Here is a 22,134-nt window from a genome sequence, read left to right as displayed (position 1 = left end):
TATATAAAACTACATATATTGAGCTGGGGGAACCTCTATACAGGGTATAACCCCCTGTATATACACATAAATAGCATCGCTGCCCAGGGCGCCCCCCTCTGCGCCCTCGGAAGCCGGCGGTGTGTGGGAGCAAAGGCGCGCAGCGCGATCGCTGCGGCGCCCTGGCGGGGTGACATACCCGGTGTCCAGCCAACAAAATATGTCCCCCCACCAGCGATTTAAGTCAGTATATGCCGCCCAGGGCGCTCCCCCCCCCCAGCGCCCTGCAAGAGCCGATGGTGTGCAGGAGCAGGGAGCGCAGCGCTACCGCTGCTGCTCCCTCCGTTTCGCGGCACACTGGCGGGGTGAACATACCCGGTGTCCGAACACCTAAATATGTCCCCCCGCCAGAAATCCAGACCTCAGCAACATGCTGCCAGGGCGCTCCCCCCCCCAGCGCCCTGCACCCTGCCAGAGACGTTGGTGTGTGGGAGCATGGAGCGCAGCATTACCGCTGCTGTTACCTCCGTTACTGAAGTCTTCTGTTCTTCTGCATACTCACCCGGCTTCTTTCTTCAGGCTTCTGTGAGGGGGGTGACGGTGCGGCTCCAGGAACAAGCAGCTAGGCGCACCAAGTGATCGAACCCTCTGGAGGTAATGGTGTCCAGTAGCCGAGAAGCAGAACCCTTAAACTAAAGTAGGTCCTGCTTCTCTCCCCTCACTCCCACGATGCAGGGAGCCTGTAGCCAGCAGGTCTCCCTGAAAATAAAAAACCTAACAAAGTCTTTTAGAGAAACTCAGGAGAGCTCCCCTAGTGTGTGTCCCATCACTCCTGGGCACAAAGTCTAACTGAGGTCTGGAGGAGGGGCATAGAGGGAGGAGCCAGTTCACACCCAGTTTAAGTCTTTATAGTGTGCACAAGCTCCTGTGGATCCGTCTATACCCCATGGTCCTTTTGGAGTCCCCAGCATCCTCTAGGACGTAAGAGGGGGAAAAAACAAAAAAAAAGTGTGTGTACCCCCCTCCCCACATTAAGAACACAACACACAAACATTGTTAATAAATACTTTTCTTCAGGAATGAAATAAAAAATATGCAAGGCAATTATCCAAATTTCTCCCACCTATGTACAGCGAGGTTGTCAGGAATTCCATGAACCGTTATCTGGGCAGAATAAAATAGCAGCCCTTTTGTAAAAGATGTTCCAGAGGTGATGATTATTAGTAAGGTTAAACCAGCATTGCTTCCAGAAACCCCAACACAAGGGGGCAAAAACAACACAAAACCCACCAATGTTAGAATATGGCTCTGGCAACTAAGAGGGTTTCCCACTCCAGGCAGCAGGTGGGGCGGCCGATTTCAAGTAATCATGAAGGTGTCAGATCTGTAAACTGTGCACAGGGCAGGTCACTGAGTAAGCGATTGGTCGAGCAGTTTCAGAGCTCCGCCCACTAGGTGGAGGCTCCCTGTGATGAGAACCTGGATGTGAGCAGCCTCCCGCAGCAGGATGGAACCAGAACTAGCCACGGGGTTGTGGTGGTGAAGGAGATTGGTGTCCAGGCAAGGGAAGTCGGGGTCTCTCCCCTGGGTGGCCCACTGCAAAGCATGAGAGATACACGGGAACACAAGGGAGTTACAGTTTAAGAGACGCTCTGAAGAGGGGGCAAGGAGCAGGGGGGTGCCACGGGGGCTGCCTCTAATCAGAGAGTCAACAGGCAAAGAAGAGCCCCAGGGGTCAGAGCAGCCTCGCTCCTCCATCAGCAGGTTCCATTTCTTCTGGTTCTCCAGACAACGGGTCAGGACGTTCTCTAGAGTCACGTTATAATTCTGCTGATCTGAGGAGAGAAAGCACAGGTTATACACTGCCAATAAGACACTCTGCTCATATAATACATTGATACAATGATGCTCTGTACATATATATCAGCTATCTGCTTACATGATGACATGGGGATGTAGAATCATCATGCCAGGAGATCACCTAATTCAGAGTCTCACATGAGAGGCATTTTACATGGTCTATCAGGCGTATACATACATTACACCATCACTCATGTACTTCTAACAGCTCTGTACATAGACACGAGGGCATTAGGGGTCAGATCTGCCAGGTCCTCCCCCACCTTCCACTGTGGTCATAAAGTTTAACATTTAACAAACTTTGGGGCAGATTTAACGGGTGTGGGTTGATAGACAGTGTCTAGTTAGACAGTCAATAGACAGACACCATATGTTAAACAGACATTAGGTCGACAGGGTCAAAGGGTCGATACGAAAAATGTAGACACCATGTTTTTTGCATTTTTGTGGTTTGTGTGGATAGTTTTGTCATCTGGGGACCCCCAGTTGTAGAAAGGAATACCCTCGCCACGCTTCAGGCTCGCTACAAGGTTTATAACCATCTCTATGCTAACATGGATAGAGAAGGTATGAAATAGTCCAAAAATATGTTAAGTTTAAAAAAAAAAAAAAAAAAATTCTATCTTTATGTCGATCTTTTGACCCTGTCGACCTACTGCCTGTCTAACATACGGTGTCTACCTATTGACTGTCTAACTAGACACTATCAACCAGATACCGATTTAACAGCGAGTGATATTCTTGTTATCACGTTACTAATAGTCAATGGTGCTCCGGCCAATCAGCTTCTAACTCATTTTTTAAATACCGGACATGAATCATTGCAGGAGAATTTTAGAGAACATATAGTAACTGCGGTACAATCATTTTTACTATAAATGATATGATCAGAAGAGGTGACTGTACGCCAAGACTCCATTTTATTAGCCATGTTGGTCACCACTACCCGGATAATATGCAACAAAATATAATCTGCCACAATAGGAAATTTGTTACAATTAAAAGCTGAAGCTTTGCAAAGTCTGTCCATTTCCAGTGCTGTTGTGTCACAGTCATTTATCGATCATCATCTATATAGTGAATTTCATCTAAACAGAACCTATTTGTAGATCCTCAAACATTATAATTCTTCCGAATGAATGAGGACCACGACACTGTGGCAGCAGCAATTAGGGCAGTGGACTGAGGGCAGACCTGATCGCTATGCTGCGTTTTTTGCATCCCTGTGATCAGGTAGTTGCCGCCTACAGGATGAGGGTATAGAGAGTGTGCAGGTGTGCGATTACATTTGTAGCAGAACTGCACAAACATCAGTTAGCCAAGGACTTACTCAGCCGCTGCGATTATTTAGGACCAGAGCAAACGTCAGAATACCTCCCTCCAAAAGCCTGGTCCCTCCTGTCAGTTGCCACCCACAAACGCCCTCTTCCTGTCAATCTCCTTGCAATTGCCAGTGCGTTGGGAAATTTCGCACCATCCCGTTGCTGACCGGCGATCCCTGTTGCTGCACAGGTGCGCAGTTCAGATCTGATCGCAGGCTTAGAGAAAAAACGCAGCCTAGCGATCAGGTCTGAATTACTCCCAATGATGGGATCAATGTAAATCAGACATCATAGCCAACTTAAAGCCACGTGGTTGGTGATCTGGAATAGCAGATATTAGCTGCTGTGTTGCAGCAGAATGCCAGCATTACAGAATGCACAGAAGCTGCTTCTGTAGATACCAGCTTGTATTATCTCTGGATGTGACAATGGGGGATTACATTCTTACCTGCTATCCCCACACCCGATACCTCACTGATGTTGGGGCAGAACACAGCGTAGTCAAAATCACAGGGCTGAAATACAAGAGAAGCTGGTGAGACGCTGACATTTCTCACAGTACAGGAAACATGACCATAGGACAGCTAGGAAGATACCGGTAGGCTGCAGCTACAATGGCTTAATGTAATAACCTGGCGCTGTGTGACTGAGCACGGACTGCATACAATTCCCATAAGGCCGTAATGTTGGACGCACGCTGTGTATTTGCAGCCAGATGTTGGTCTTGGCCAAGCAATCAGCCAACATAACGACTGCCAATCAAATTAATAATACAAATGTTTAGGAAGTAAGAACGCTTTATAAATGTATACCCAGTCCTTGGCTTGTTACACATTTATATATTTTTTCAAAGATCATTAATATTGAAGAATGATGACTGTAGCATGAACTTGTATATAATAATGGAGATTGTTGCGTGCTCGAGTGTTCATGCACGAGGATCAGTGACGTGCGGTGGGGTGAGGCAGGTGAGGCAGAGCCTTTCCCGTCATACTAACATTTGTACCAGAGTTTTGATTGTATAAAGTATATGAAAAATAGAAAGAATATATGTTTGAAATATCTTCTTTGAATTATTCTAATCATTTGTATAGCAAAAACTCTGGAGTTAAAAGTCTATGGCAGGTGAGGCAGTGCTGACCTTTTCTGCACTTCTCAGATCAAAACTCACCAAATTTCCAGAAGTTTATACTGCTGCACCTGTGTATAATGCCCAGACGTACCCTTTGGCTCATATGTTGCGTTTAAATCTGGCTCTGCTGCTAGCCAGTGCCTCCTGAGCCATTTAGCTCACCGCACATCACTGACGAGGATACATGTGAATTTATGTCGGGCAGATGCATGCTCGGACTTACATGTAGGAGCTTTAACAGTGCGGCGGTGTCTCTCTCCCCTGTGGCGTTAAAAACCAGTACTCGGACCACAGACCCCCTGCAAAAAAACATGATCAGTACTGTGCCTGTAACCACACAGATAGTACAAATTCCACCGTGGCAGACAGCGACACCTTGAGCAGGGCCGAAACTAGGGAGGGGCTAGGGGGGCATGTGACCCGGGCGCAGGATCGGATAGGGCGCTGGGATCCTGCTGCGCCTGATACAGCAAAAGGAGGAAGTGGAGGAACATGGGATTTGTAGTAAAGTCTGTTACTGGTTATACTTGGAGCTGTAACAGAAAGACTACAAATCCCATGAGGCATTTCACTCACCCTGCAGAGATATGGCCGCCGCTGGAGATGAAGTAGTAGTCGGCTATTCTGAGCGGCAAGCCGCACGCTCTGGCTGTGACTCGATGCAAAGCTTTCTCCAGCCCCACGCTGCCCTGCTGAGTCGCTGACAGAGACACCAGCAGTGATTGATTGCAGCAGCCCAGCACCCGTCACCTCTGTCTGATTAAAGAGTGAGGACGGAGGTAAAACACACACACTCCCTCACTCTAGTGTTAACCCCTGCAGCTCATTTAAAGCAGTTATTTAAGTTTATACAGTATATATTGCTTTAGTATATACCACTGTGACAACTAAAGTTCATATGGATAAATGTATGTATGTATATATGAAAGTGTATGTATGTGTGTGTATATATATATATATATATATATATATATATATATATATATATATATATATATATATATATATACCCCCAGCATGTCCGGTGGCACTCCATTAACTCAAAGTAAACTCAGTAATGCCGGTGCCCTCCACACGGAAAAGGGACAGTCCCCCTCCAAACGTACAACAGCAGTCAGGCGTTATCCCCCCGGGGCCTTAATGAACATCATGGGCTAGCCTGCTTTATTTGATACATCATGGGTTAGGCTATCCTATTTGATTTATCTGAGTTTATCTCATACCTGTGTCCTACAGTCATAACCTTGGCTTTTTTTCTTTTTTTCCAAATTTTTTTGTGTTAGGTGTGGAGTTTGGATGTTCTCCATATGTTTTTCACTGTTTATTAATATATATTCTTTTATGATTTTCTGCTTTACTCTGTCATAAACTTGTCTTTGTACATACACCTGCCGAAATCTCTTGCTGGATTGTTGGACCAACTCTGCAACAAGGAGAAGTGCTCTCATTGCGGAATTGGTACTATGTATTTACTATATAAGTTATTGAAGTTCATTTTGTATAGCAATCTCTTAGTAGCTATAGATTTATTGTACACAGACTTGCGGAGATAGCTGATTCTGTATGGTGCTTTTAGATTTTTCTATACGATCACTGTGTGTATGTAATTTCTTTCTTTCTGTATTAGATGTATGGTGAATCTTGTCTGGTTGTCATGACGCCGGCGGATGACGTCATTCGGCTGAGCGGGACGCGGCGGGCGGACGGCGCCATGCACAGACGGAGAAGACTATATAGGTAAGTTGGTTTCTTATGCCTTGTTGTCCTGACGAAAATTTATTTTATGCATTGAAAACGTTGACAGCTCCGCAAGGTGTCTGTGTTTCTTTCTTGTCGCCGTGAGTGCCACCTGACTGCTGATGTATGTATGTATGTATGTATGTATGTATGTATGTATGTATGTATGTATGTATGTATGTATGTATGTATGTGTATATATATATATATATATATATATATATATATATATATATATATATATATATACATACATATACACACACACATACTGTGTGTTTTACTTGGGGTCTGCTTGTCTGAGGGATATTACGGAGCATATTATTTTTTTAATTCTATTTTAGTGTATTTTTTAATCTATTTTCTACTTTTATTATCTTATTATATATATATATATATCTATATATATCTATAATAAAAAATGTTTTTATTCTTTTCAGTGTGTGTGTGTGTCGGGGGGGGGGCGCTAACTTACTGCCTTGCCCCGGGTGCCGTAAATCCTAGTTTCGGCCCTGCCTTGAGGCAGACATAGGTCGCTGCAGCCTCCTGAACATGCAATTAAAGTGGCTGAAATTTGTATTATAAAAAATCACGGTAAAGTCAAAATTCCAAATAAAACTGCAGCCGCCACTTCCTACACACGTTATAGTAGCATTTTTAACCGGTAGCAAACAGATCGGACATTATAAACCATTGTGGCTACTGTCACAATAACCATGAAGTTTTATTAGCGCATTACACTCTCCATACATATGTGGTGGAAGATATTTTGTAAAGCACCTTGTAAAGCACCTTATGTATATATACACACACACAGGTTGAGTATCCCATATCCAAATATTCCGAAATACGGAATATTCCGAAATACGGACTTCTTTGAGTGAGACTGAGATAGTGAAACCTTTATTTTCTGATGGCTCAATGTACACAAACTTTGTTTAATACACAAAGTTATCAAAAATATTCTATTAAACGACCTTCAGGCTGTGTATAAGGTGTATTTGAGACATAAATGAATTGTGTGAATGTACACACACTTTGTTTAATGCACAAAGTTAAAAAAAATATTGTCTAAAATGACCTCCAGGCTGTGTGTATAAGGTGTATATGTAACATAAATGCATTCTGTGCTTAGACTTAGGTCCCATCACCATGATATCTCATTATGGTATGCAATTATTCCAAAATACGGAAAGATCCCATATCCAAAATTCCTCTGGTCCCAGGCATTTTGGATAAGGGATACTCAATATATTATATATATATATATATATATATATATATATATATATATATATATTTATTAATAGTATATGTGTAGGTAATAGTGCTGCCTTCAGCTCATGAGCTTGGGCAGAGGTAACTAGAAGCATCAGAAATCTCCCAGCTGTTCCGGCGTCATCTCATGGATCCTGATGAGGCGATGCATGAGGGAAGGGACTGGTTGCATTTACATGCCGTAATCAATTCCTAATGTTGGGGAGTTGCAAACATCAGTGATAATACAGCCAAGCATACTATGCTGAGCCTGGAAGGTGTGATGCCCCCTGGGAGTCCCTTGCAGGGGCATAGCCAGAACTTTGGGCTCCATTGCAACAAGACCTATTATTTTGTAGGTCTACCCCAGTAATTATAACTGAAAACATTAGCTGTGCTCAACTCAGACAGACAAGCCTGCTATGAGGCTGCAGGAGCGGCAGAAAGCTATTACACAGAGCAGCAACAGTGACTCCAAGCTGGGGTGTCAGGTTACCTGCTGGATGTTGCACAAAACAGGTGTCACAAGTGCTCTTTGCAAGGAGAGGTTCTTCATACAGGGTGCTACCCAGGGACTGGCCTGTCCTAGCGAAGGTGGGACGGGATACACAGAGAACTGCCTGGCCACGCAGGGTCTACCAACCCACTTATCACATCGCAAAGCCGGGTCGCAACCAGTAATTTGAACGAGTCCTTCCCGGGTGCGACCCGGCATTGGACCCTTACGGACTGGCTCCCCAACCAGGCAATATGCCAGGTCGGGTTGCCATCAGGGGTTGGGACCACGGGGGCGGCGCTGGGAGATGAGATAATCTCCACGCCGCCTCTGCCTATACTGTGAATGGGTCGCATCGACCCAGCAACCCGTTCACACTGCACCTGACCCGGGAATAACCCTTCTTTATTCCCAGGTTGAATTACCGGGTCATTCGTCAGTGACCCCTTTCACACCGCACAGCGACCCGCATCGACCTGGCAATATACCGGGTTATTTGTGCGGTGTGAAAGGGGAACAACACACAGGCCTTCTATAGAAGGAGGATGGTGAGCGTAGTCATGCTGCAGGTGCCGCGTAGCAGGGCAAATGGTGGCATTCTCATGGAGGACGCGCACCCAGCATGGGAGAGGCAGATTTTAGCGCCCTCCTGAGCTTTCAAAATGTTTGGACCACTGGGGAGCTTCCCTTACCGCGAAAGCCCCCTGGCGCTACCATCTGAGCAGGGGTGTGGTAGTTCCTTCCCCAGCCTTGTACCCGCTCCAGTTTGAATAACGGCGATGTTTATGGCAGTAGTCTGAGGCAGTAACAATGCCATCTGCAGCGCAGGAAAACCCCACCGCTGCCACCATTCTGTACAGTGCATGGAAATCACACTGATGCAGAAGAATGAGAGCGCTATCCACTCCACAATGGTGGCAGCTCTGCCAGCGCTACACACGGTGCTGTGTAATACTATGTGGGAGCTGCCATGGCGGCCGGAGCGCGACATAGGGCAGCTGTCACATACCGTGCAGCCTAGCGCTGCTTATCCTTATGGGCTGGGGGCATCCATGTCTATAAAAGGACACATCCCCCTTGCTACTCAAGTGAGTTGGGGCGCAAGAAAGGAATGCTTGTGAGCAGGTGGTCGTAGGATGCACCTCATCATTCCACTACCAACATTATAAGAGCTGTACTACGCCAATACCCCATAAACATACAGCTTCATGTTGCCTCATTACTGGCACGCACAGAGCAAGGTCTTACATTTCAGCTTTCTCCTCGTTGAGCGCCATCTGCTGGAACCATTTGACACAGGCTTTTATACTGCTGCTGGTGTGTGCACCATCAATGTAATAGGATATGGGGCCGTGCTGTAATACCTGCGTACGTCCCAGCCATACAGTATCCTGTAAACCTGTAAGAAGATATATAGAGCACGGATTATACAATGCTGGAGGCAGTCGTGACAACATCAAAGAAAGCTGATATAAGTCCGTAAGTCTTGTGTGTTTAGACAGAAGAAAAAATGATTTGCAGGGTGACCACTTCATTCTAAAAATATACCTCAGAACGGCCGGAGGGTACTACATAAACTTCATTACCTTCACATTTGGGCGAAAACGTAAATTAACAATTCTGTAATATTTCCCACTGAATATTGCAATTTGAAAAAAAACACTCCTAATAATTAAGAACAGGAAGAGAAACGCTTACGTGACTTTTAAATTATTTTTAATTAAAAAAAACAATTGATTTTTTTTTTTTTTATAGGATTTTAAATTACCTATCGGTAAATCCTTTTCTCATAGTCCATAAGGGATATTGGGGGAGACTTAGTACGATGGGTATAGACGGGGTCCAAAGGAGCCGCTGCACTTTAAATTTTCTTCACTGGGTGTGCTGGCTTCTGCCCTCTATGCCCCCTCCCACAGGCAGTTATAGGTAAAAACGTGCCCGAAGGAGAAAGTACATATAGGAGAGAAGGAAATATGACAACAAAGAGTGGTGAGATTATAAACCAGCACACCACTAAGATACAACTACCAGCAACGACTGGAACAATAACAGCTGAACAGGTAACCATATAAAAGAAAACCTGCAGAAAAGTCACCGCACTGAGGCAGGCACCCAATATCCCTTATGGACTACAAGAAAATAATTTACTGGTAGGTAGGGAGGCCAATCCCGGGCCGTTTTTTTTCAATCCCGGGATTCGGGATTGAAAAACGCTCAATCCCGGGATTCCCGAGATCCCAGTAGGGATCAGTGAAAAGGGTGTAGGGAGCAGCGCTGGAGGGTAGGGAGCGGTGCGGGAGGCTGTAGGTAGCGGCGCGGAAGGGAGGGAGGGTGTAGGTAGCGGTGCGGGAGGGTGTAGGTAGCGGTGCGGGAGGGTGTAGGTAGCATTGCACGGAGGGAGGGTGGGTGTAAGTAATACCACTTACTATTAGGTGGGTGGCAGCCATGGACACACTGAACGCGGCGGCATTTCAAATGAAGTCGCTCCTGATTGGCTGCCGGTCCGCCAGCTCTGATTGGCTGGCGGCCGGCGCTACATTTGAAGTGCCGCCGCGTTCAGCGTTTTTCTATGGCTGCCGCCCGCCTAATACTAAGTAGTAATACTTACACATCCACCCTCCCGCACATGCGCAATGTAATCCCGTGAATCCCGGGATTGGATGCTCCAATCCCGGGATTCAAATCCCGGCATTTTTGGGCCCAAATCCCGGGAGTGGCCTCCCTACTGGTAGGTAATTAAAATCCTATTTTCTCCTGCATCCATAAGGGATATTGGGGGAGACTTAGTACGATGGGGACGTCCCAAAGCTTCCAGAACGGGCGGGAACGTGCAGATACTGCTGCAGCACCACCTGCCCAAACTGGGTATCCTCCTTGGCCAGGGTATCAAACTTGTAAAACTTAAAAGTGTTCCTCCCCCAACAGGTAGCAGCTCGGCATAGTTGCAAGGCCGAGACTCCATGGGCAGCCGCCCAGGAAGAGCCCACGGATCTCGTAGAGTGGGCTTTCAGAGACTTAGGAACAGGTAAGGCTGCCGACACATAGGCCTGTTGTATAGTAAGCCTAATCCAATGAGCAATGGACTGCTTCACGAACACGGAATCAGTCTTTCTGATCCGAGCTGTTCGCTTGACAGATTTTAAAGGCACGCACAGCATCCAATGCCTCCAGAGGAGCAGAAGTATCAGAACTGGACGGGACCACAATAGGTGAAACATGGAGACAACCTTCGGCAGGAACTGCTGTCTAGTCCGGAGCTCCACTCTGTCCTCGTAAAAGACCAAGTACAGACTTTTACACAATAAAGCCCCCAATTCTGAAACACGACGAGCAGAAGCCAGGGCCAGTAACATCAACGTCTTCCACGTGAGGTACTTGTCTTCTACCGTCAGCAGAGGTTCAAACCAGGAGGACTGTAGAAATTCCAACACTACATTCAAATCCCAGGGTGCCGTTGGCGGCACAAAAGGAGGTTGTATGTGGAGTACCCCTTGCAAAAAGGTCTGAACTTCTGGCAACACGGCCAATTTCTTATGGAAGAAAATGGAGAGAGCTGAAATCTTGACCTTAATGGAACCCAGATGTAAGCCCTTATCCACACCAGCCTGCAGGAAACGCAAGAAACGTCCCAAGTGGCACCCGCAGGCAGATAATAGGATTTTGGTACTTACCAGGTAAATCCTTTTCTTTGAATCCATAGGGGGCACTGGAGTACTCTTGGGATTCGGACGGTTTCCGTAGGAACAGGACACTGAATATTTAAATTTAGAACACTCCACCCCTCCATATCCCCGAGTACCTCAGTGTTTTTTACTGAGCCGAACAGGAACTATAGAGAGGTTGACAATGGAGTATTACATATAACATAACGGACAACAACAAAGTTGACACATAACGTTACTGACAACTAAACAGTTGACACCATAACCAGCACTTGATAATGTGAACCAGTCGGTGAGAGTGTGTTACCATAATATCCCCTGAACTTACCACAAACCAGGTAATACTGCTCTGGGTGGGCGTCCAGTGCCCCCTATGGATTCAAAGAAAAGGATTTACCTGGTAAGTACCAAAATCCTATTTTCTTTTTCATCCACTAGGGGTCACTGGAGTACTCTTGGGACGTACCAAAGCTTCCCCCGTGGGCGGGAGAGCCGTTTGGCACCTGTAGCACTAGGCGGCCAAAGCTAGATGCTGATGCCGCAAACGTATCAAACTTGTAAAAGCGCACTAACGTGTGCACTGAAGACCATGTAGCCGCACGGCAAAGCTGCGTCGTAGAAGCTCCCCGACCAGCTGCCCATGAAGTTCCCACAGAACGTGTGGAATGAGCTGTTACTGATGTAGGCGGCTGTAACCTAGCATGAAGGTAAGCCTGACGTATGGTCAGTTTTATCCATCTGGATAAGGTTTGTTTAGACGCTGGCCAACCCATCTTGGCAGCATCATAGAGAACAAACAACGTATCCGTCTTACGAACTGAAGACGTTCGGGATACATAAACGCGTAATGCGCGTACTGCATCCAGAGTTCCAGAATGTGCTGTCAACACAGGAACTACTATTGGTTGATTGATGTGAAAAGATGACACTACCTTTGGTAAGAAAGCGGGATTCGTCCGAAGTTCCGCTCTGTCATCATGAAACACCAAATACGGTGGCTTGCATGACAAGGCCCCCAAATCTGAAACACGCCTTGCCGAAGCTAAGGCTAGAAGAAAATAAGAATTTACTTACCGATAATTCTATTTCTCGTAGTCCGTAGTGGATGCTGGGAACTCCGTAAGGACCATGGGGAATAGCGGCTCCGCAGGAGACTGGGCACATCTAAAGAAAGCTTTAGGATCACCTGGTGTGCACTGGCTCCTCCCCCTATGACCCTCCTCCAAGCCTCAGTTAGGATACTGTGCCCGGACGAGCGTACACAATAAGGAAGGATTTTGAATCCCGGGTAAGACTCATACCAGCCACACCAATCACACTGTACAACTTGTGATCTGAACCCAGTTAACAGCATGATAATAGAGGAGCCTCTAGAAAAGATGGCTCACTACAACAATAACCCGAATTTTTTGGTAACAATAATTATGTACCAGTATTGCAGACAATCCGCACTTGGGATGGGCGCCCAGCATCCACTACGGACTACGAGAAATAGAATTATCGGTAAGTAAATTCTTATTTTCTCTGACGTCCTAGTGGATGCTGGGAACTCCGTAAGGACCATGGGGATTATACCAAAGCTCCCAAACGGGCGGGAGAGTGCGGATGACTCTGCAGCACCGAATGAGAGAACTCCAGGTCCTCCTCAGCCAAGATATCAACTTTGTAGAATTTTACAAACGTATTTGCTCCTGACCAAGTAACTGCTCGGCAAAGTTGTAAAGCCGAGACCCCTCGGGCAGCTGCCCAAGATGAGCCCACCTTCCTTGTGGAGTGGGCATTTTAAGATTTTGGGCTGTGGCAGGCCTGCCACAGAATGTGCAAGCTGAATTGTACTACAAATCCAACGAGCAATCGTCTGCTTAGAAGCAGGAGCACCCAGTTTTTTGGGGGCATACAGGATAAACAGCGAGTCAGATTTTCTGACTCCAGCCGTCCTGGAAACATGTATTTTCAGGGTCCTGACCACGTCAAGCAACTTGGAATCCTCCAAGTCCTTAGTAGCCGCAGGTACCACAATAGGTTGGTTCATGTGAAATGCAGAAACCACCTTAGGTAGAAAATTTGAGGACGAGTCCTCAATTCTGCCCTTTCAGAATGAAATATTAAGTAAGGGCTTTTATATGATAAAGCCGCCAATTCTGACACCCGCCTGGCTGAAACCAGGGCTAACTCGTCACTTCCATGTGAGATATTTTAAGTCCACAGTGGTGAGTGGTTCAAACCAATGTGACTTTAGGAAACTCAACACAACATTGAGATCCCCAAGGTGCCACTGGAGGCACAAAAGGAGACTGTATATGCAGTACCCCTTTTACAAATGTCTGAACTTCAGGCACTGAAGCCAGTTCTTTTTGGAAGAAAATCGACAGGGCCGAAATTTGAACCTTAATGGACCCCAATTTTAGGCCCATAGACAGTCCTGTTTGCAGGAAATGGAGGAAACGACCCAGTTGAAATTCCTCTGTAGGGGCCTTCTTGGCCTCACCCCACGCAACATATTTTCGCCAAATGCGGTGATAATGTTTTGCGGTTACGTCTTTCCTGGCCTTGACCAGGGTAGGGATCTTCAGGATCCGGCGTTCAACCGCCATGCCGTCAAACGCAGCCGCGGTAAGTCTTGGAACAGACAAGGCCCTTGCTGGAGCAGGTCCTTTCTTAGAGGTAAAAGCCACGGTTCGTCCGTGAGCAGCTCTTGAAGTTCCGGATACCAAGTCCTTCTTGGCCAATCCGGAACCACGAGTATAGTTCTTACTCCTCTCCTTCTTATGATTCTCAGTACTTTTGGTATGAGGGGCAGAGGAGGGAACACATACACTGACTGGTACACCCACGGTGTTACCAGAGCGTCCACCGCTATTGCCTGAGGGTCCCTTGACCTGGCGCAATATCTGTCTAGTTTTTTGTTTAGACGGGACGCCATTATGTCCACCTTTTGTTTTTCCCAACGGTTTACAATCAGGTGGAAGACTTCTGGGTGAAGTCCCCACTCTCCCGGGTGAAGGTCGTGTCTGCTGAGGAAGTCTGCTTCCCAGTTGTCCACTCCCGGAATGAACACTGCTGACAGTGCTATCACATGATTTTCCGCCCAGCGAAAATCCTTGCAGCTTCTGCCATTGCCCTCCTGCTTCTCGTGCCGCCCTGTCTGTTTACGTGGGCGACTGACGTGATGTTGTCCGATTGGATCAATACCGCCTGACCCTGAAGCAGGGGTTTCGCTTGACTTAGGGCATTGTAAATGGCCCTTAGTTCCAGAATGTTTATATGAAGAGATGTCTCCAGGCTTGACCATAAGCCCTGGAAATTCCTTCCCTGTGTGACTGCTCCCCAGCCTCGCAGGCTGGCATCCGTGGCCACCAGGACCCAGTCCCGAATGCCGAATCTGCGGCCCTCTAGAAGATGAGCACTCTGCAACCACCACAGGAGGGATACCCTTGTCCCTGGTGACAGGGTTATCCGCTGAAGCATCTGAAGATGCGACCCGGACCATTTGTCCAGAAGGTTCCACTGTGCGTGGAATCTGCCGAATGGGATTGCTTCGTAGGAAGCCACCATTTTTACCCAGAACCCTTGTGCATTGATGCACTGAGACTTGGTTCGGTTTTAGGATGTTCCTGACTAGCTCGGATAACTCCCTGGCTTTCTCCTCCGGGAGAAGCACCTTCTTTCTGGACTATGTCCAGAATCATCCCTAGGAACAGAAGACAAGTCGTCGGAACCAGCTGTGATTTTGGAATATTGAAAATCCAATCGTGCTGCCGCAACACTACCTGATATAGTGCTACACCGATCTCCAACTGTTCCCTGGATCTTACCCTTATCAGGGAATCGTCCAAGTAAAGGATAACTAAAATTCCCTTCCTTCGAAGGAATATCATCATTTCGGTCATTACTTCAGTAAAGACCCGGGGTGCCGTGGACCATCCCTACGGCAGCGTCCGAACTGATACAGTTCTGTACCATAACCTGAAATACCCTTGGTGAGAAGGGTAAATTTTGACATGAAGGTAAGCCTCCTTGATGTCCCGAGACATCATGTAGTCCCCTTCTTCCAGGTTTGCAATCACTGCTCTGAGTGACTCAATTTTGAATTTGAACCTCTGTATGCAAGTGTTCAAAGATTTTAGATTTTAAAATCGGTCTCACCGAGCCGTCTGGCTTCGGTACCACAATAGTGTGGAATAATACCCCGTTCCCTGTTGCAGGAGGGGTACCTTGATTATCACCTGCTGGGAATACAGCTTGTGAATGGCTTCCAAAACTGCCTCCCTGTCAGCGGGAGACGTCGGTAAAACAGACTTTTGGAAACGGCGAGGGGAATACGTCTCGAATTCCAATTTGTACCCCTGAAATATTATCTGAAGGATCCAGGGGTCTACTTGCGAGTGAGCCCACTGCGCACTGAAATTCATTGAGAACGGGACCCCACCGTGCCTGAACTTGTAAAGCCCTAGCGTCATACTGAGGTCTTGGCAGCGGCGGAAAAGGGTTTCTGTTCCTTGGAACTGGCTGATCTCTGCAGCCATTTTCCTCTCCCTCTGTCACGAGCAGAAAAGAGGAACCCTTTTGTCCGCCTGCCAACCAGGACTGCGCCTGATAATACGGCGTCTTATTTTGAGAGGCGACCTGGGGTACATCCCCTCTTTTAAGGCAATACTTCCAAATGCCGTTTGGAATCCGCATCACCTGACCACTTTACTGGAATAATTGGACAACGCACTTATACTTGATGCCAGTCGGCAAATATTCCGCTGTGCATCCTGCCTATATAGAAATGCATCTTTTAATTGCTCTATAGGCAATAATATACTGTCCTTATCTAGGATATCATATTTCCAGTCAGGGAATCCGACCACGCCAACCCAGCACTGCACATCCAGGCTGAGGCGATTGCTGGTCGCAGTATAACACCAGTATGTGTGTAAATACATTTTAGGATACGCTCCTGCTTTCTATCAGCAGGATCCTTAAGGGCGGCCATCTCAGGAGAGGGTAGAGCCCTTGTTTTTACAAGCGTGTGAGCGCTTTATCCACCCTAGGGGGTGTTTCCCAACGCACCCTAACCTCTGGCGGGAAAAGGTATACTGCCAATAACTTTTTAGAAAATATCAATTGTTATCGGGGGGAAACCCACGCATCATCACACACCTCATTTTATTTCTCAGATTCAGGAAAACTACAGGAAGTTTTTCCTCACCAAACATAATACCCCTTTTTTTGGTGGTATTCATATTATCAGAAAAGTGTAAACTTTTTCCATTGCCTCAATCATGCAATGTGTGGCCCTATTGGAAATCACGGTTGTCTCTTCACCGTCGACACAGGAGTCAGTACCCCTGTCGGCGTCTGTATCTGAGGTAACGGGCGCTTTAGGGCCCCTGTATAAGACGTCTGGACATGCACAAGCTGAGTAGCCGGCTGTCTCATGTCAACCACTGTCTTTTATACAAAGCTGACACTGTCACGCAATTTCAACAGTACATCCACTCAGGTGTCGACCCCCTAGGGGGTGACAACACTATTTCAGACACTCTACTCCGTCTCCTCATCATTTTTCTCCTCATACATGTCGACACCAACGTACCGACACACAGCACACACACAGGGAATGCTCTGATAGAGGACAGGACCCCACTAGCCCTTTGGGGAGACAGAGGGAGAGTTTGCCAGCACACACCAGAGCGCTATATATATACAGGGATAACCTTATATAAGTGTTTTTCCTTTTATAGCTGCTGTATTGTTATATACTGCGCCTAATTTGTGCCCCCCTCTCTTTTTTAACCCCTTTCTGTAGTGTAGTGACTGCAGGGGAGAGCCAGGGAGCTTCCCTCCAACTGAGCTGTGAGGGAAAATGGCGCCAGTGTGCTGAGGAGATAGGCTCCGCCCCTTTCTCGGCGTCCTTATCATCCGTTTTTCTATATGTTTTGGCAGGGGTTAAATGCATCCATATAGCCCAGGAGTTATATGTGATGCATTTATTTTAGCCATATAAGGTTTTATCGATTTATTGCGTCTCAGGGCGCTGCCCCCCCCAGCGCCCTGCACCCTCAGTGACCGGAGTGTGAAGTGTGCTGAGAGCAATGGCGCACAGCTGCGGTGCTGTGCGCTACCTTATCTGAAGACAGGATCGTCTTCTGCCGCCGATTTCACCGGACCTCTTCGCTCTTCTGGCTCTGTAAGGGGGCCGGCGGCGCGGCTCCGGGACCCATCCAGGCTGAACCTGTGATCGTCCCTCTGGAGCTAATGTCCAGTAGCCTAAGAAACCCGATCCACTCTGCACGCAGGTGAGTCCGTTTCTTCTCCCCTTAGTCCCACGATGCAGTGAGCCTGTTGCCAGCAGGTCTCACTGAAAATAATAAACCTAAACTAAAACTTTCACAAAGAGCTCAGGAGAGCCCCTAGTGTGCACCCTTCTCGTCGGGCACAGAAATCTAACTGAGGCTTGGAGGAGGGTCATAGGGGGAGGAGCCAGTGCACACCAGGTGATCCTAAAGCTTTCTTTAGATGTGCCCAGTCTCCTGCGGAGCCGCTATTCCCCATGGTCCTTACGGAGTTCCCAGCATCCACTAGGACGTCAGAGAAAAATTGTTTTCCAAGTGAGAAACTTTATATCCACTTGCTGTAAGGGTTCAAAATACGAAGACTTGAAGAAATCTAAAACCAGATTCAAGTCCCAAGTAGGTGGAATGAATGGAGGCTGTACTCTGAGGACACCCTGCAGAAAAGTGTGTACCGACGGCAATAGAGCCAATCGTCTTTGAAAATAAATTGACAACGCAGATACCTGCACCTTTAGTGTAGATAAACGCAGTCCTCCATCCAACCCCATCTGTAGAAATAACAGAAGATGGGATAACTTGAAAGATGATGTCGGAAACTTACGAGTTTCACACCAACCTATATAGGCACGCCAAATTCTGTAATAATGAGCTGCCGTAACTGGCTTCCTAGCTCGTAACATTGTTGGTATAATAGATTCTGGATTGCCCACTCTTCTTAAGAGGGCGGTCTCAACAGCCACCCCGTCAAACGCAGCCGCCATAAATCGGGGTAAAGGAACGGACCGTGCTGTAACAAGTCCGGACGTAGAGGGAGCGGCCAAGGTTAGTCTGCGAGTAGTCCGCGGAGATCCGAGAACCAAGCTCTCCGAGGCCAATGAGGCGCCACTAGTATGACTGTGACAGACTCTCTTTTGATCCGTTTTAGCACCAGAGGGAGCAACGGAAACGGTGGAAACAGATACAACAAGGCTGTACGGCCACGCGACGGTGAGAGCATCCACCGCCACTGCCTTTGGATCTCTCGTTCTGGACACATACTGGAGCGTCTGGTGATTGTGTCGAGATGCCATCAGGTCCACCTGAGGATAACCCCACCGCTGAACCAACATGTGAAACACTTCTGGATTTAATGCCCATTCTCCTGGATGAAAATCCCGACGACTGAGATAATCTGCTTCCCAGTTGTTCACTCCCGGAATGAACACTGCCGACAATATCACCTGGTGGTATTCCGCCCAATTGAGGATTCGAGCTACTTCCCGCATTGCCATTCGGCTTCTCGTTCCTCCTTGTTTGTTGATGTATGCGACCGCCGTCGCATTGTCTGACTGCACCTGGACAGTGTGAGACCGAAGCATGTGCACTGCTTGTCGTAACGCATTGTAAATTGCGCGGAGTTCCAGGACATTTATAGACCGCAATCTCTCGTGATCCGCCCAGAGACCCTGGAGCTGACAATTTTGAACTACAGCTCCCCAACCTCTGAGACTGGCGTCCGTCGTTAGAATTATCCAGTTCCAGCCGCCGAACAGTCTCCCTGCGGTTAGATTGTGTTTCTTGAGCCACCAGAGCAGAGACACCCTTGCCCTTGGCGACAACCTCACCCTGTGGTGAATCTGCAGATACGAGCCCGACCACTGTGCGAGCACATCCAGTTGAAATGGACGCGAGTGAAATCTTCCGAACTGAAGCGCTTCGAAAGCTGCCACCATTGTGCCTAAGAGGCGAATGCACAAATGTACCGACACTGTGCGTGGCTTGAGCACTAATTGTACCAGATGGCGTAGAATCTGTACTTTCTGTTGTGGTAGGTAAATTCTTTGATTGACCGTATCGAAAATCATACCTAGGAATTGAAGGCGTTGAGACGGAATTAGATGTGATTTCTTGAAGTTGACAATCCAACCGTGGTGAACCAGTACATTGTACGTTAGCAGCGCATGTTGGAGAAGTATGTGTTGAGACGGGGCTTTGATGAGCAGATCGTCTAAATACGGAACTATTGTCACTCCCAGGGATCTGAGATGAGCTATCATCACAGACATCACTTTGGTGAATACCCGAGGCGCTGACGATAGGCCAAACGGTAGAGCCTGAAACTGGTAATGGTTCTGGCGTATTGCAAACCGCAAGAATCTCTGATGAGGCTGCCAAATCGGAATGTGTAAGTACGCATCCTTGAGATCTAGCGCAATCATGAATTCGTTTGGCTCTAAACCCGCAATCACGGAACGCAGAGATTCCATCTTGAATCTGTAGTAAGTTACGTACCGATTGAGACCCTTTAAGTTCAATATTGGTCTGAATGAGCCATCCGGCTTCGGTACCACAAACAGACTGGAATAATAACCCAGACCCTGTTGGTGTACAGGGACCGGAATCAAAACTGCTGAATCCAGTAGGGACTGAATGGCAATTTGCAGAACCGCCCTCTTGTCGTCCGACAGAGGCAATCCTGTCTTGAAAAACCGCAGTGGCGGAAGACAGTCGAACTCTATTTTGTAACCTTTTAACACTAAATTGCAGATCCACCCATCCGCGGATGTCTGGAACCACGCCAACTGGAACGTCTGAAGGCGTGCTCCCACAATCGGAGAACCGAGATGGGCTGGGAGCCAGTCATGCCACTGGCTTGTCGGTAACCTTAGCGTCCTGACGACTTGTGTTGGTTTGTTGGAAACCACGTCCACGACCACGTCTACCAGGCGTGGCTGTTCCTCTAGTGTTTTGCGCTTGGTGCACTGATTATCTAGATTTTGATAAATGGATAGGCAAATAGATAGCACTATTTAATTGTGTGTCTGTTTTACTTCAATTAACACACATGGAACTTGCTTTCATAAAAACCAACTAGAATATTTTAATAGCATTACACATACATAAATCATGTATACCAATATTGGATATATTAAAAATCAATAAACTATAACACACTGAAAGAATGCGCTTAAATTGTCTAAAACACAGATTATATAATAGTGTCCATAAGTAGTAACAAGTGGACGGCAACAATGTATCATGTGAGTGCTACACAAGCATGCCTCATCAATTTACAGCAGCTGCTGGAGCCTACTGATTTGTATCTAATGTCTCTAATCCTCTTGCTACTGGCGTCCCAGTGCAGAGGAATATTACTAGCAATATATTTACCCGAACAGCGGGATTCTCCACATATAGCGTATATTACCAAGAGGATATCCTTAAGGCGTGCAGCCACAGCGTCCGCCGCTTGCACTGTTCTTGGTGCAGTGAGGATCTCTGTCCTGGCAGGCGGATAAGGATCCTTCAGGTGTCAACAATCAGCGGGTTGATTCAGGTAATGGTTCAATTTTGCAGAGAGAAATCCTAAGACGTGAAGCCACAGCGTCTTGCCGCTAGCACTATCTGTGGTACAGGAGAAGTCTCTGTCCTGGCAAAGCGGGTGGGCGCTTACGTGGCCGCTGTTCTGATCAGCAAGTATCTGTGCTATGGTTACCTCCACAGGGATGACCGTCGGCACCAAGCACAGATTGTAGGCACCAGTGATTGCACTCAGGTCAGTGTTGCCGTCAGTGTGAAAAGCGGGGAGATGACGTCAACGCGTTTCGTCCCGTCACAGCTCGGGACTTCCTCAAGACTATGCCTATCCATTTATCAAAATCTAGATAATCTAGATAATCAGTGCACCAAGCGCAAAACACTAGTTTTATCTTTTTTCTTGTGCTTCTCCGAGGATATTGCCAATCCTTTAGTGTGTGCAGCTGGTGTACTGAATAAATTAACTACATATTTAATTATATTTGCGCCAGGAGCTGGGGTGTTAATCACTCCTAAATTTTGTTTTTTTGTGTGGCTGTTCCTCTGCCACGTCCTCGAAAGGACTGAGGTCTAAAGGATTTGAACGAAGGTCCAGAGTACCTCGTTCTTGGTACCGGTGGAGGCAATGGTAAGAAAACCGACTTTCCTCCCGTAGCCTCAGCAATCCATGTGTCCAATTCAGGACCAAACAACTTCTTGCCATCGTAAGTTAACGCCTCTATACCTCGTTTGACCTCTGCCTCCGCTTGCCAAGCACGCAGCCAGAGTGCTCGTCGTGCCGTAACTAGCGACGATGAAATACGAGAAGTGAGCTGACAGACGTCAGTAGAAGCTGTACAGAGATACTCTGCAGCCTCACACATTTGCTCAGCAAGAAGTATAAGGTGTTCGTCATGTAAGACAGACTTAAGTTCTGTTATCCATACTATGAGCGCCTTAGTGACCCAGATACCAACCAAGCCAGGTCTCAGCAGCACTCCTGCTGCTACATACATGGACTTTAGCATAGTTTCTATTTTGCGATCTGAAGGGTCTTTAAGCGTAGTAGCCGCTGGCACTGGTATGGTTAATTTCTTTGTAAGCTTCGACACTGACGAATCAACTATTG

The 22,134-nt window shown here is 47.1% G+C and overlaps 1 protein-coding gene across 2 annotated transcripts in view; it reads right to left on the bottom strand.

Moving 5' to 3' along the window:
* Nucleotides 1-1,032: 1,032 nt before the first annotated feature.
* FPGS (folylpolyglutamate synthase) overlaps nucleotides 1,033-22,134 on the bottom strand; it is a 52,350-nt gene continuing 31,248 nt past the window's right edge. For both annotated transcript variants that reach the window (XM_063936642.1, XM_063936641.1), the window contains exons 12-15: nucleotides 9,032-9,182; nucleotides 4,517-4,592; nucleotides 3,610-3,676; nucleotides 1,033-1,814 (exon numbers count right to left, since the gene is read on the bottom strand). In XM_063936642.1, coding sequence (XP_063792712.1) covers nucleotides 1,387-1,814; nucleotides 3,610-3,676; nucleotides 4,517-4,592; nucleotides 9,032-9,182 — 722 coding nt within the window. In that variant the 3' untranslated portion in view covers nucleotides 1,033-1,386. The remainder of the gene's footprint in view (nucleotides 1,815-3,609; nucleotides 3,677-4,516; nucleotides 4,593-9,031; nucleotides 9,183-22,134) is intronic.

Source organism: Pseudophryne corroboree, chromosome 8, assembly GCF_028390025.1.
Source record: "Pseudophryne corroboree isolate aPseCor3 chromosome 8, aPseCor3.hap2, whole genome shotgun sequence".
Taxonomy (NCBI): Eukaryota; Metazoa; Chordata; class Amphibia; order Anura; family Myobatrachidae; genus Pseudophryne; species Pseudophryne corroboree.
Note: the sequence above shows the minus strand (reverse complement) of the source record. Positions and strands in the feature narration are given on the sequence as shown.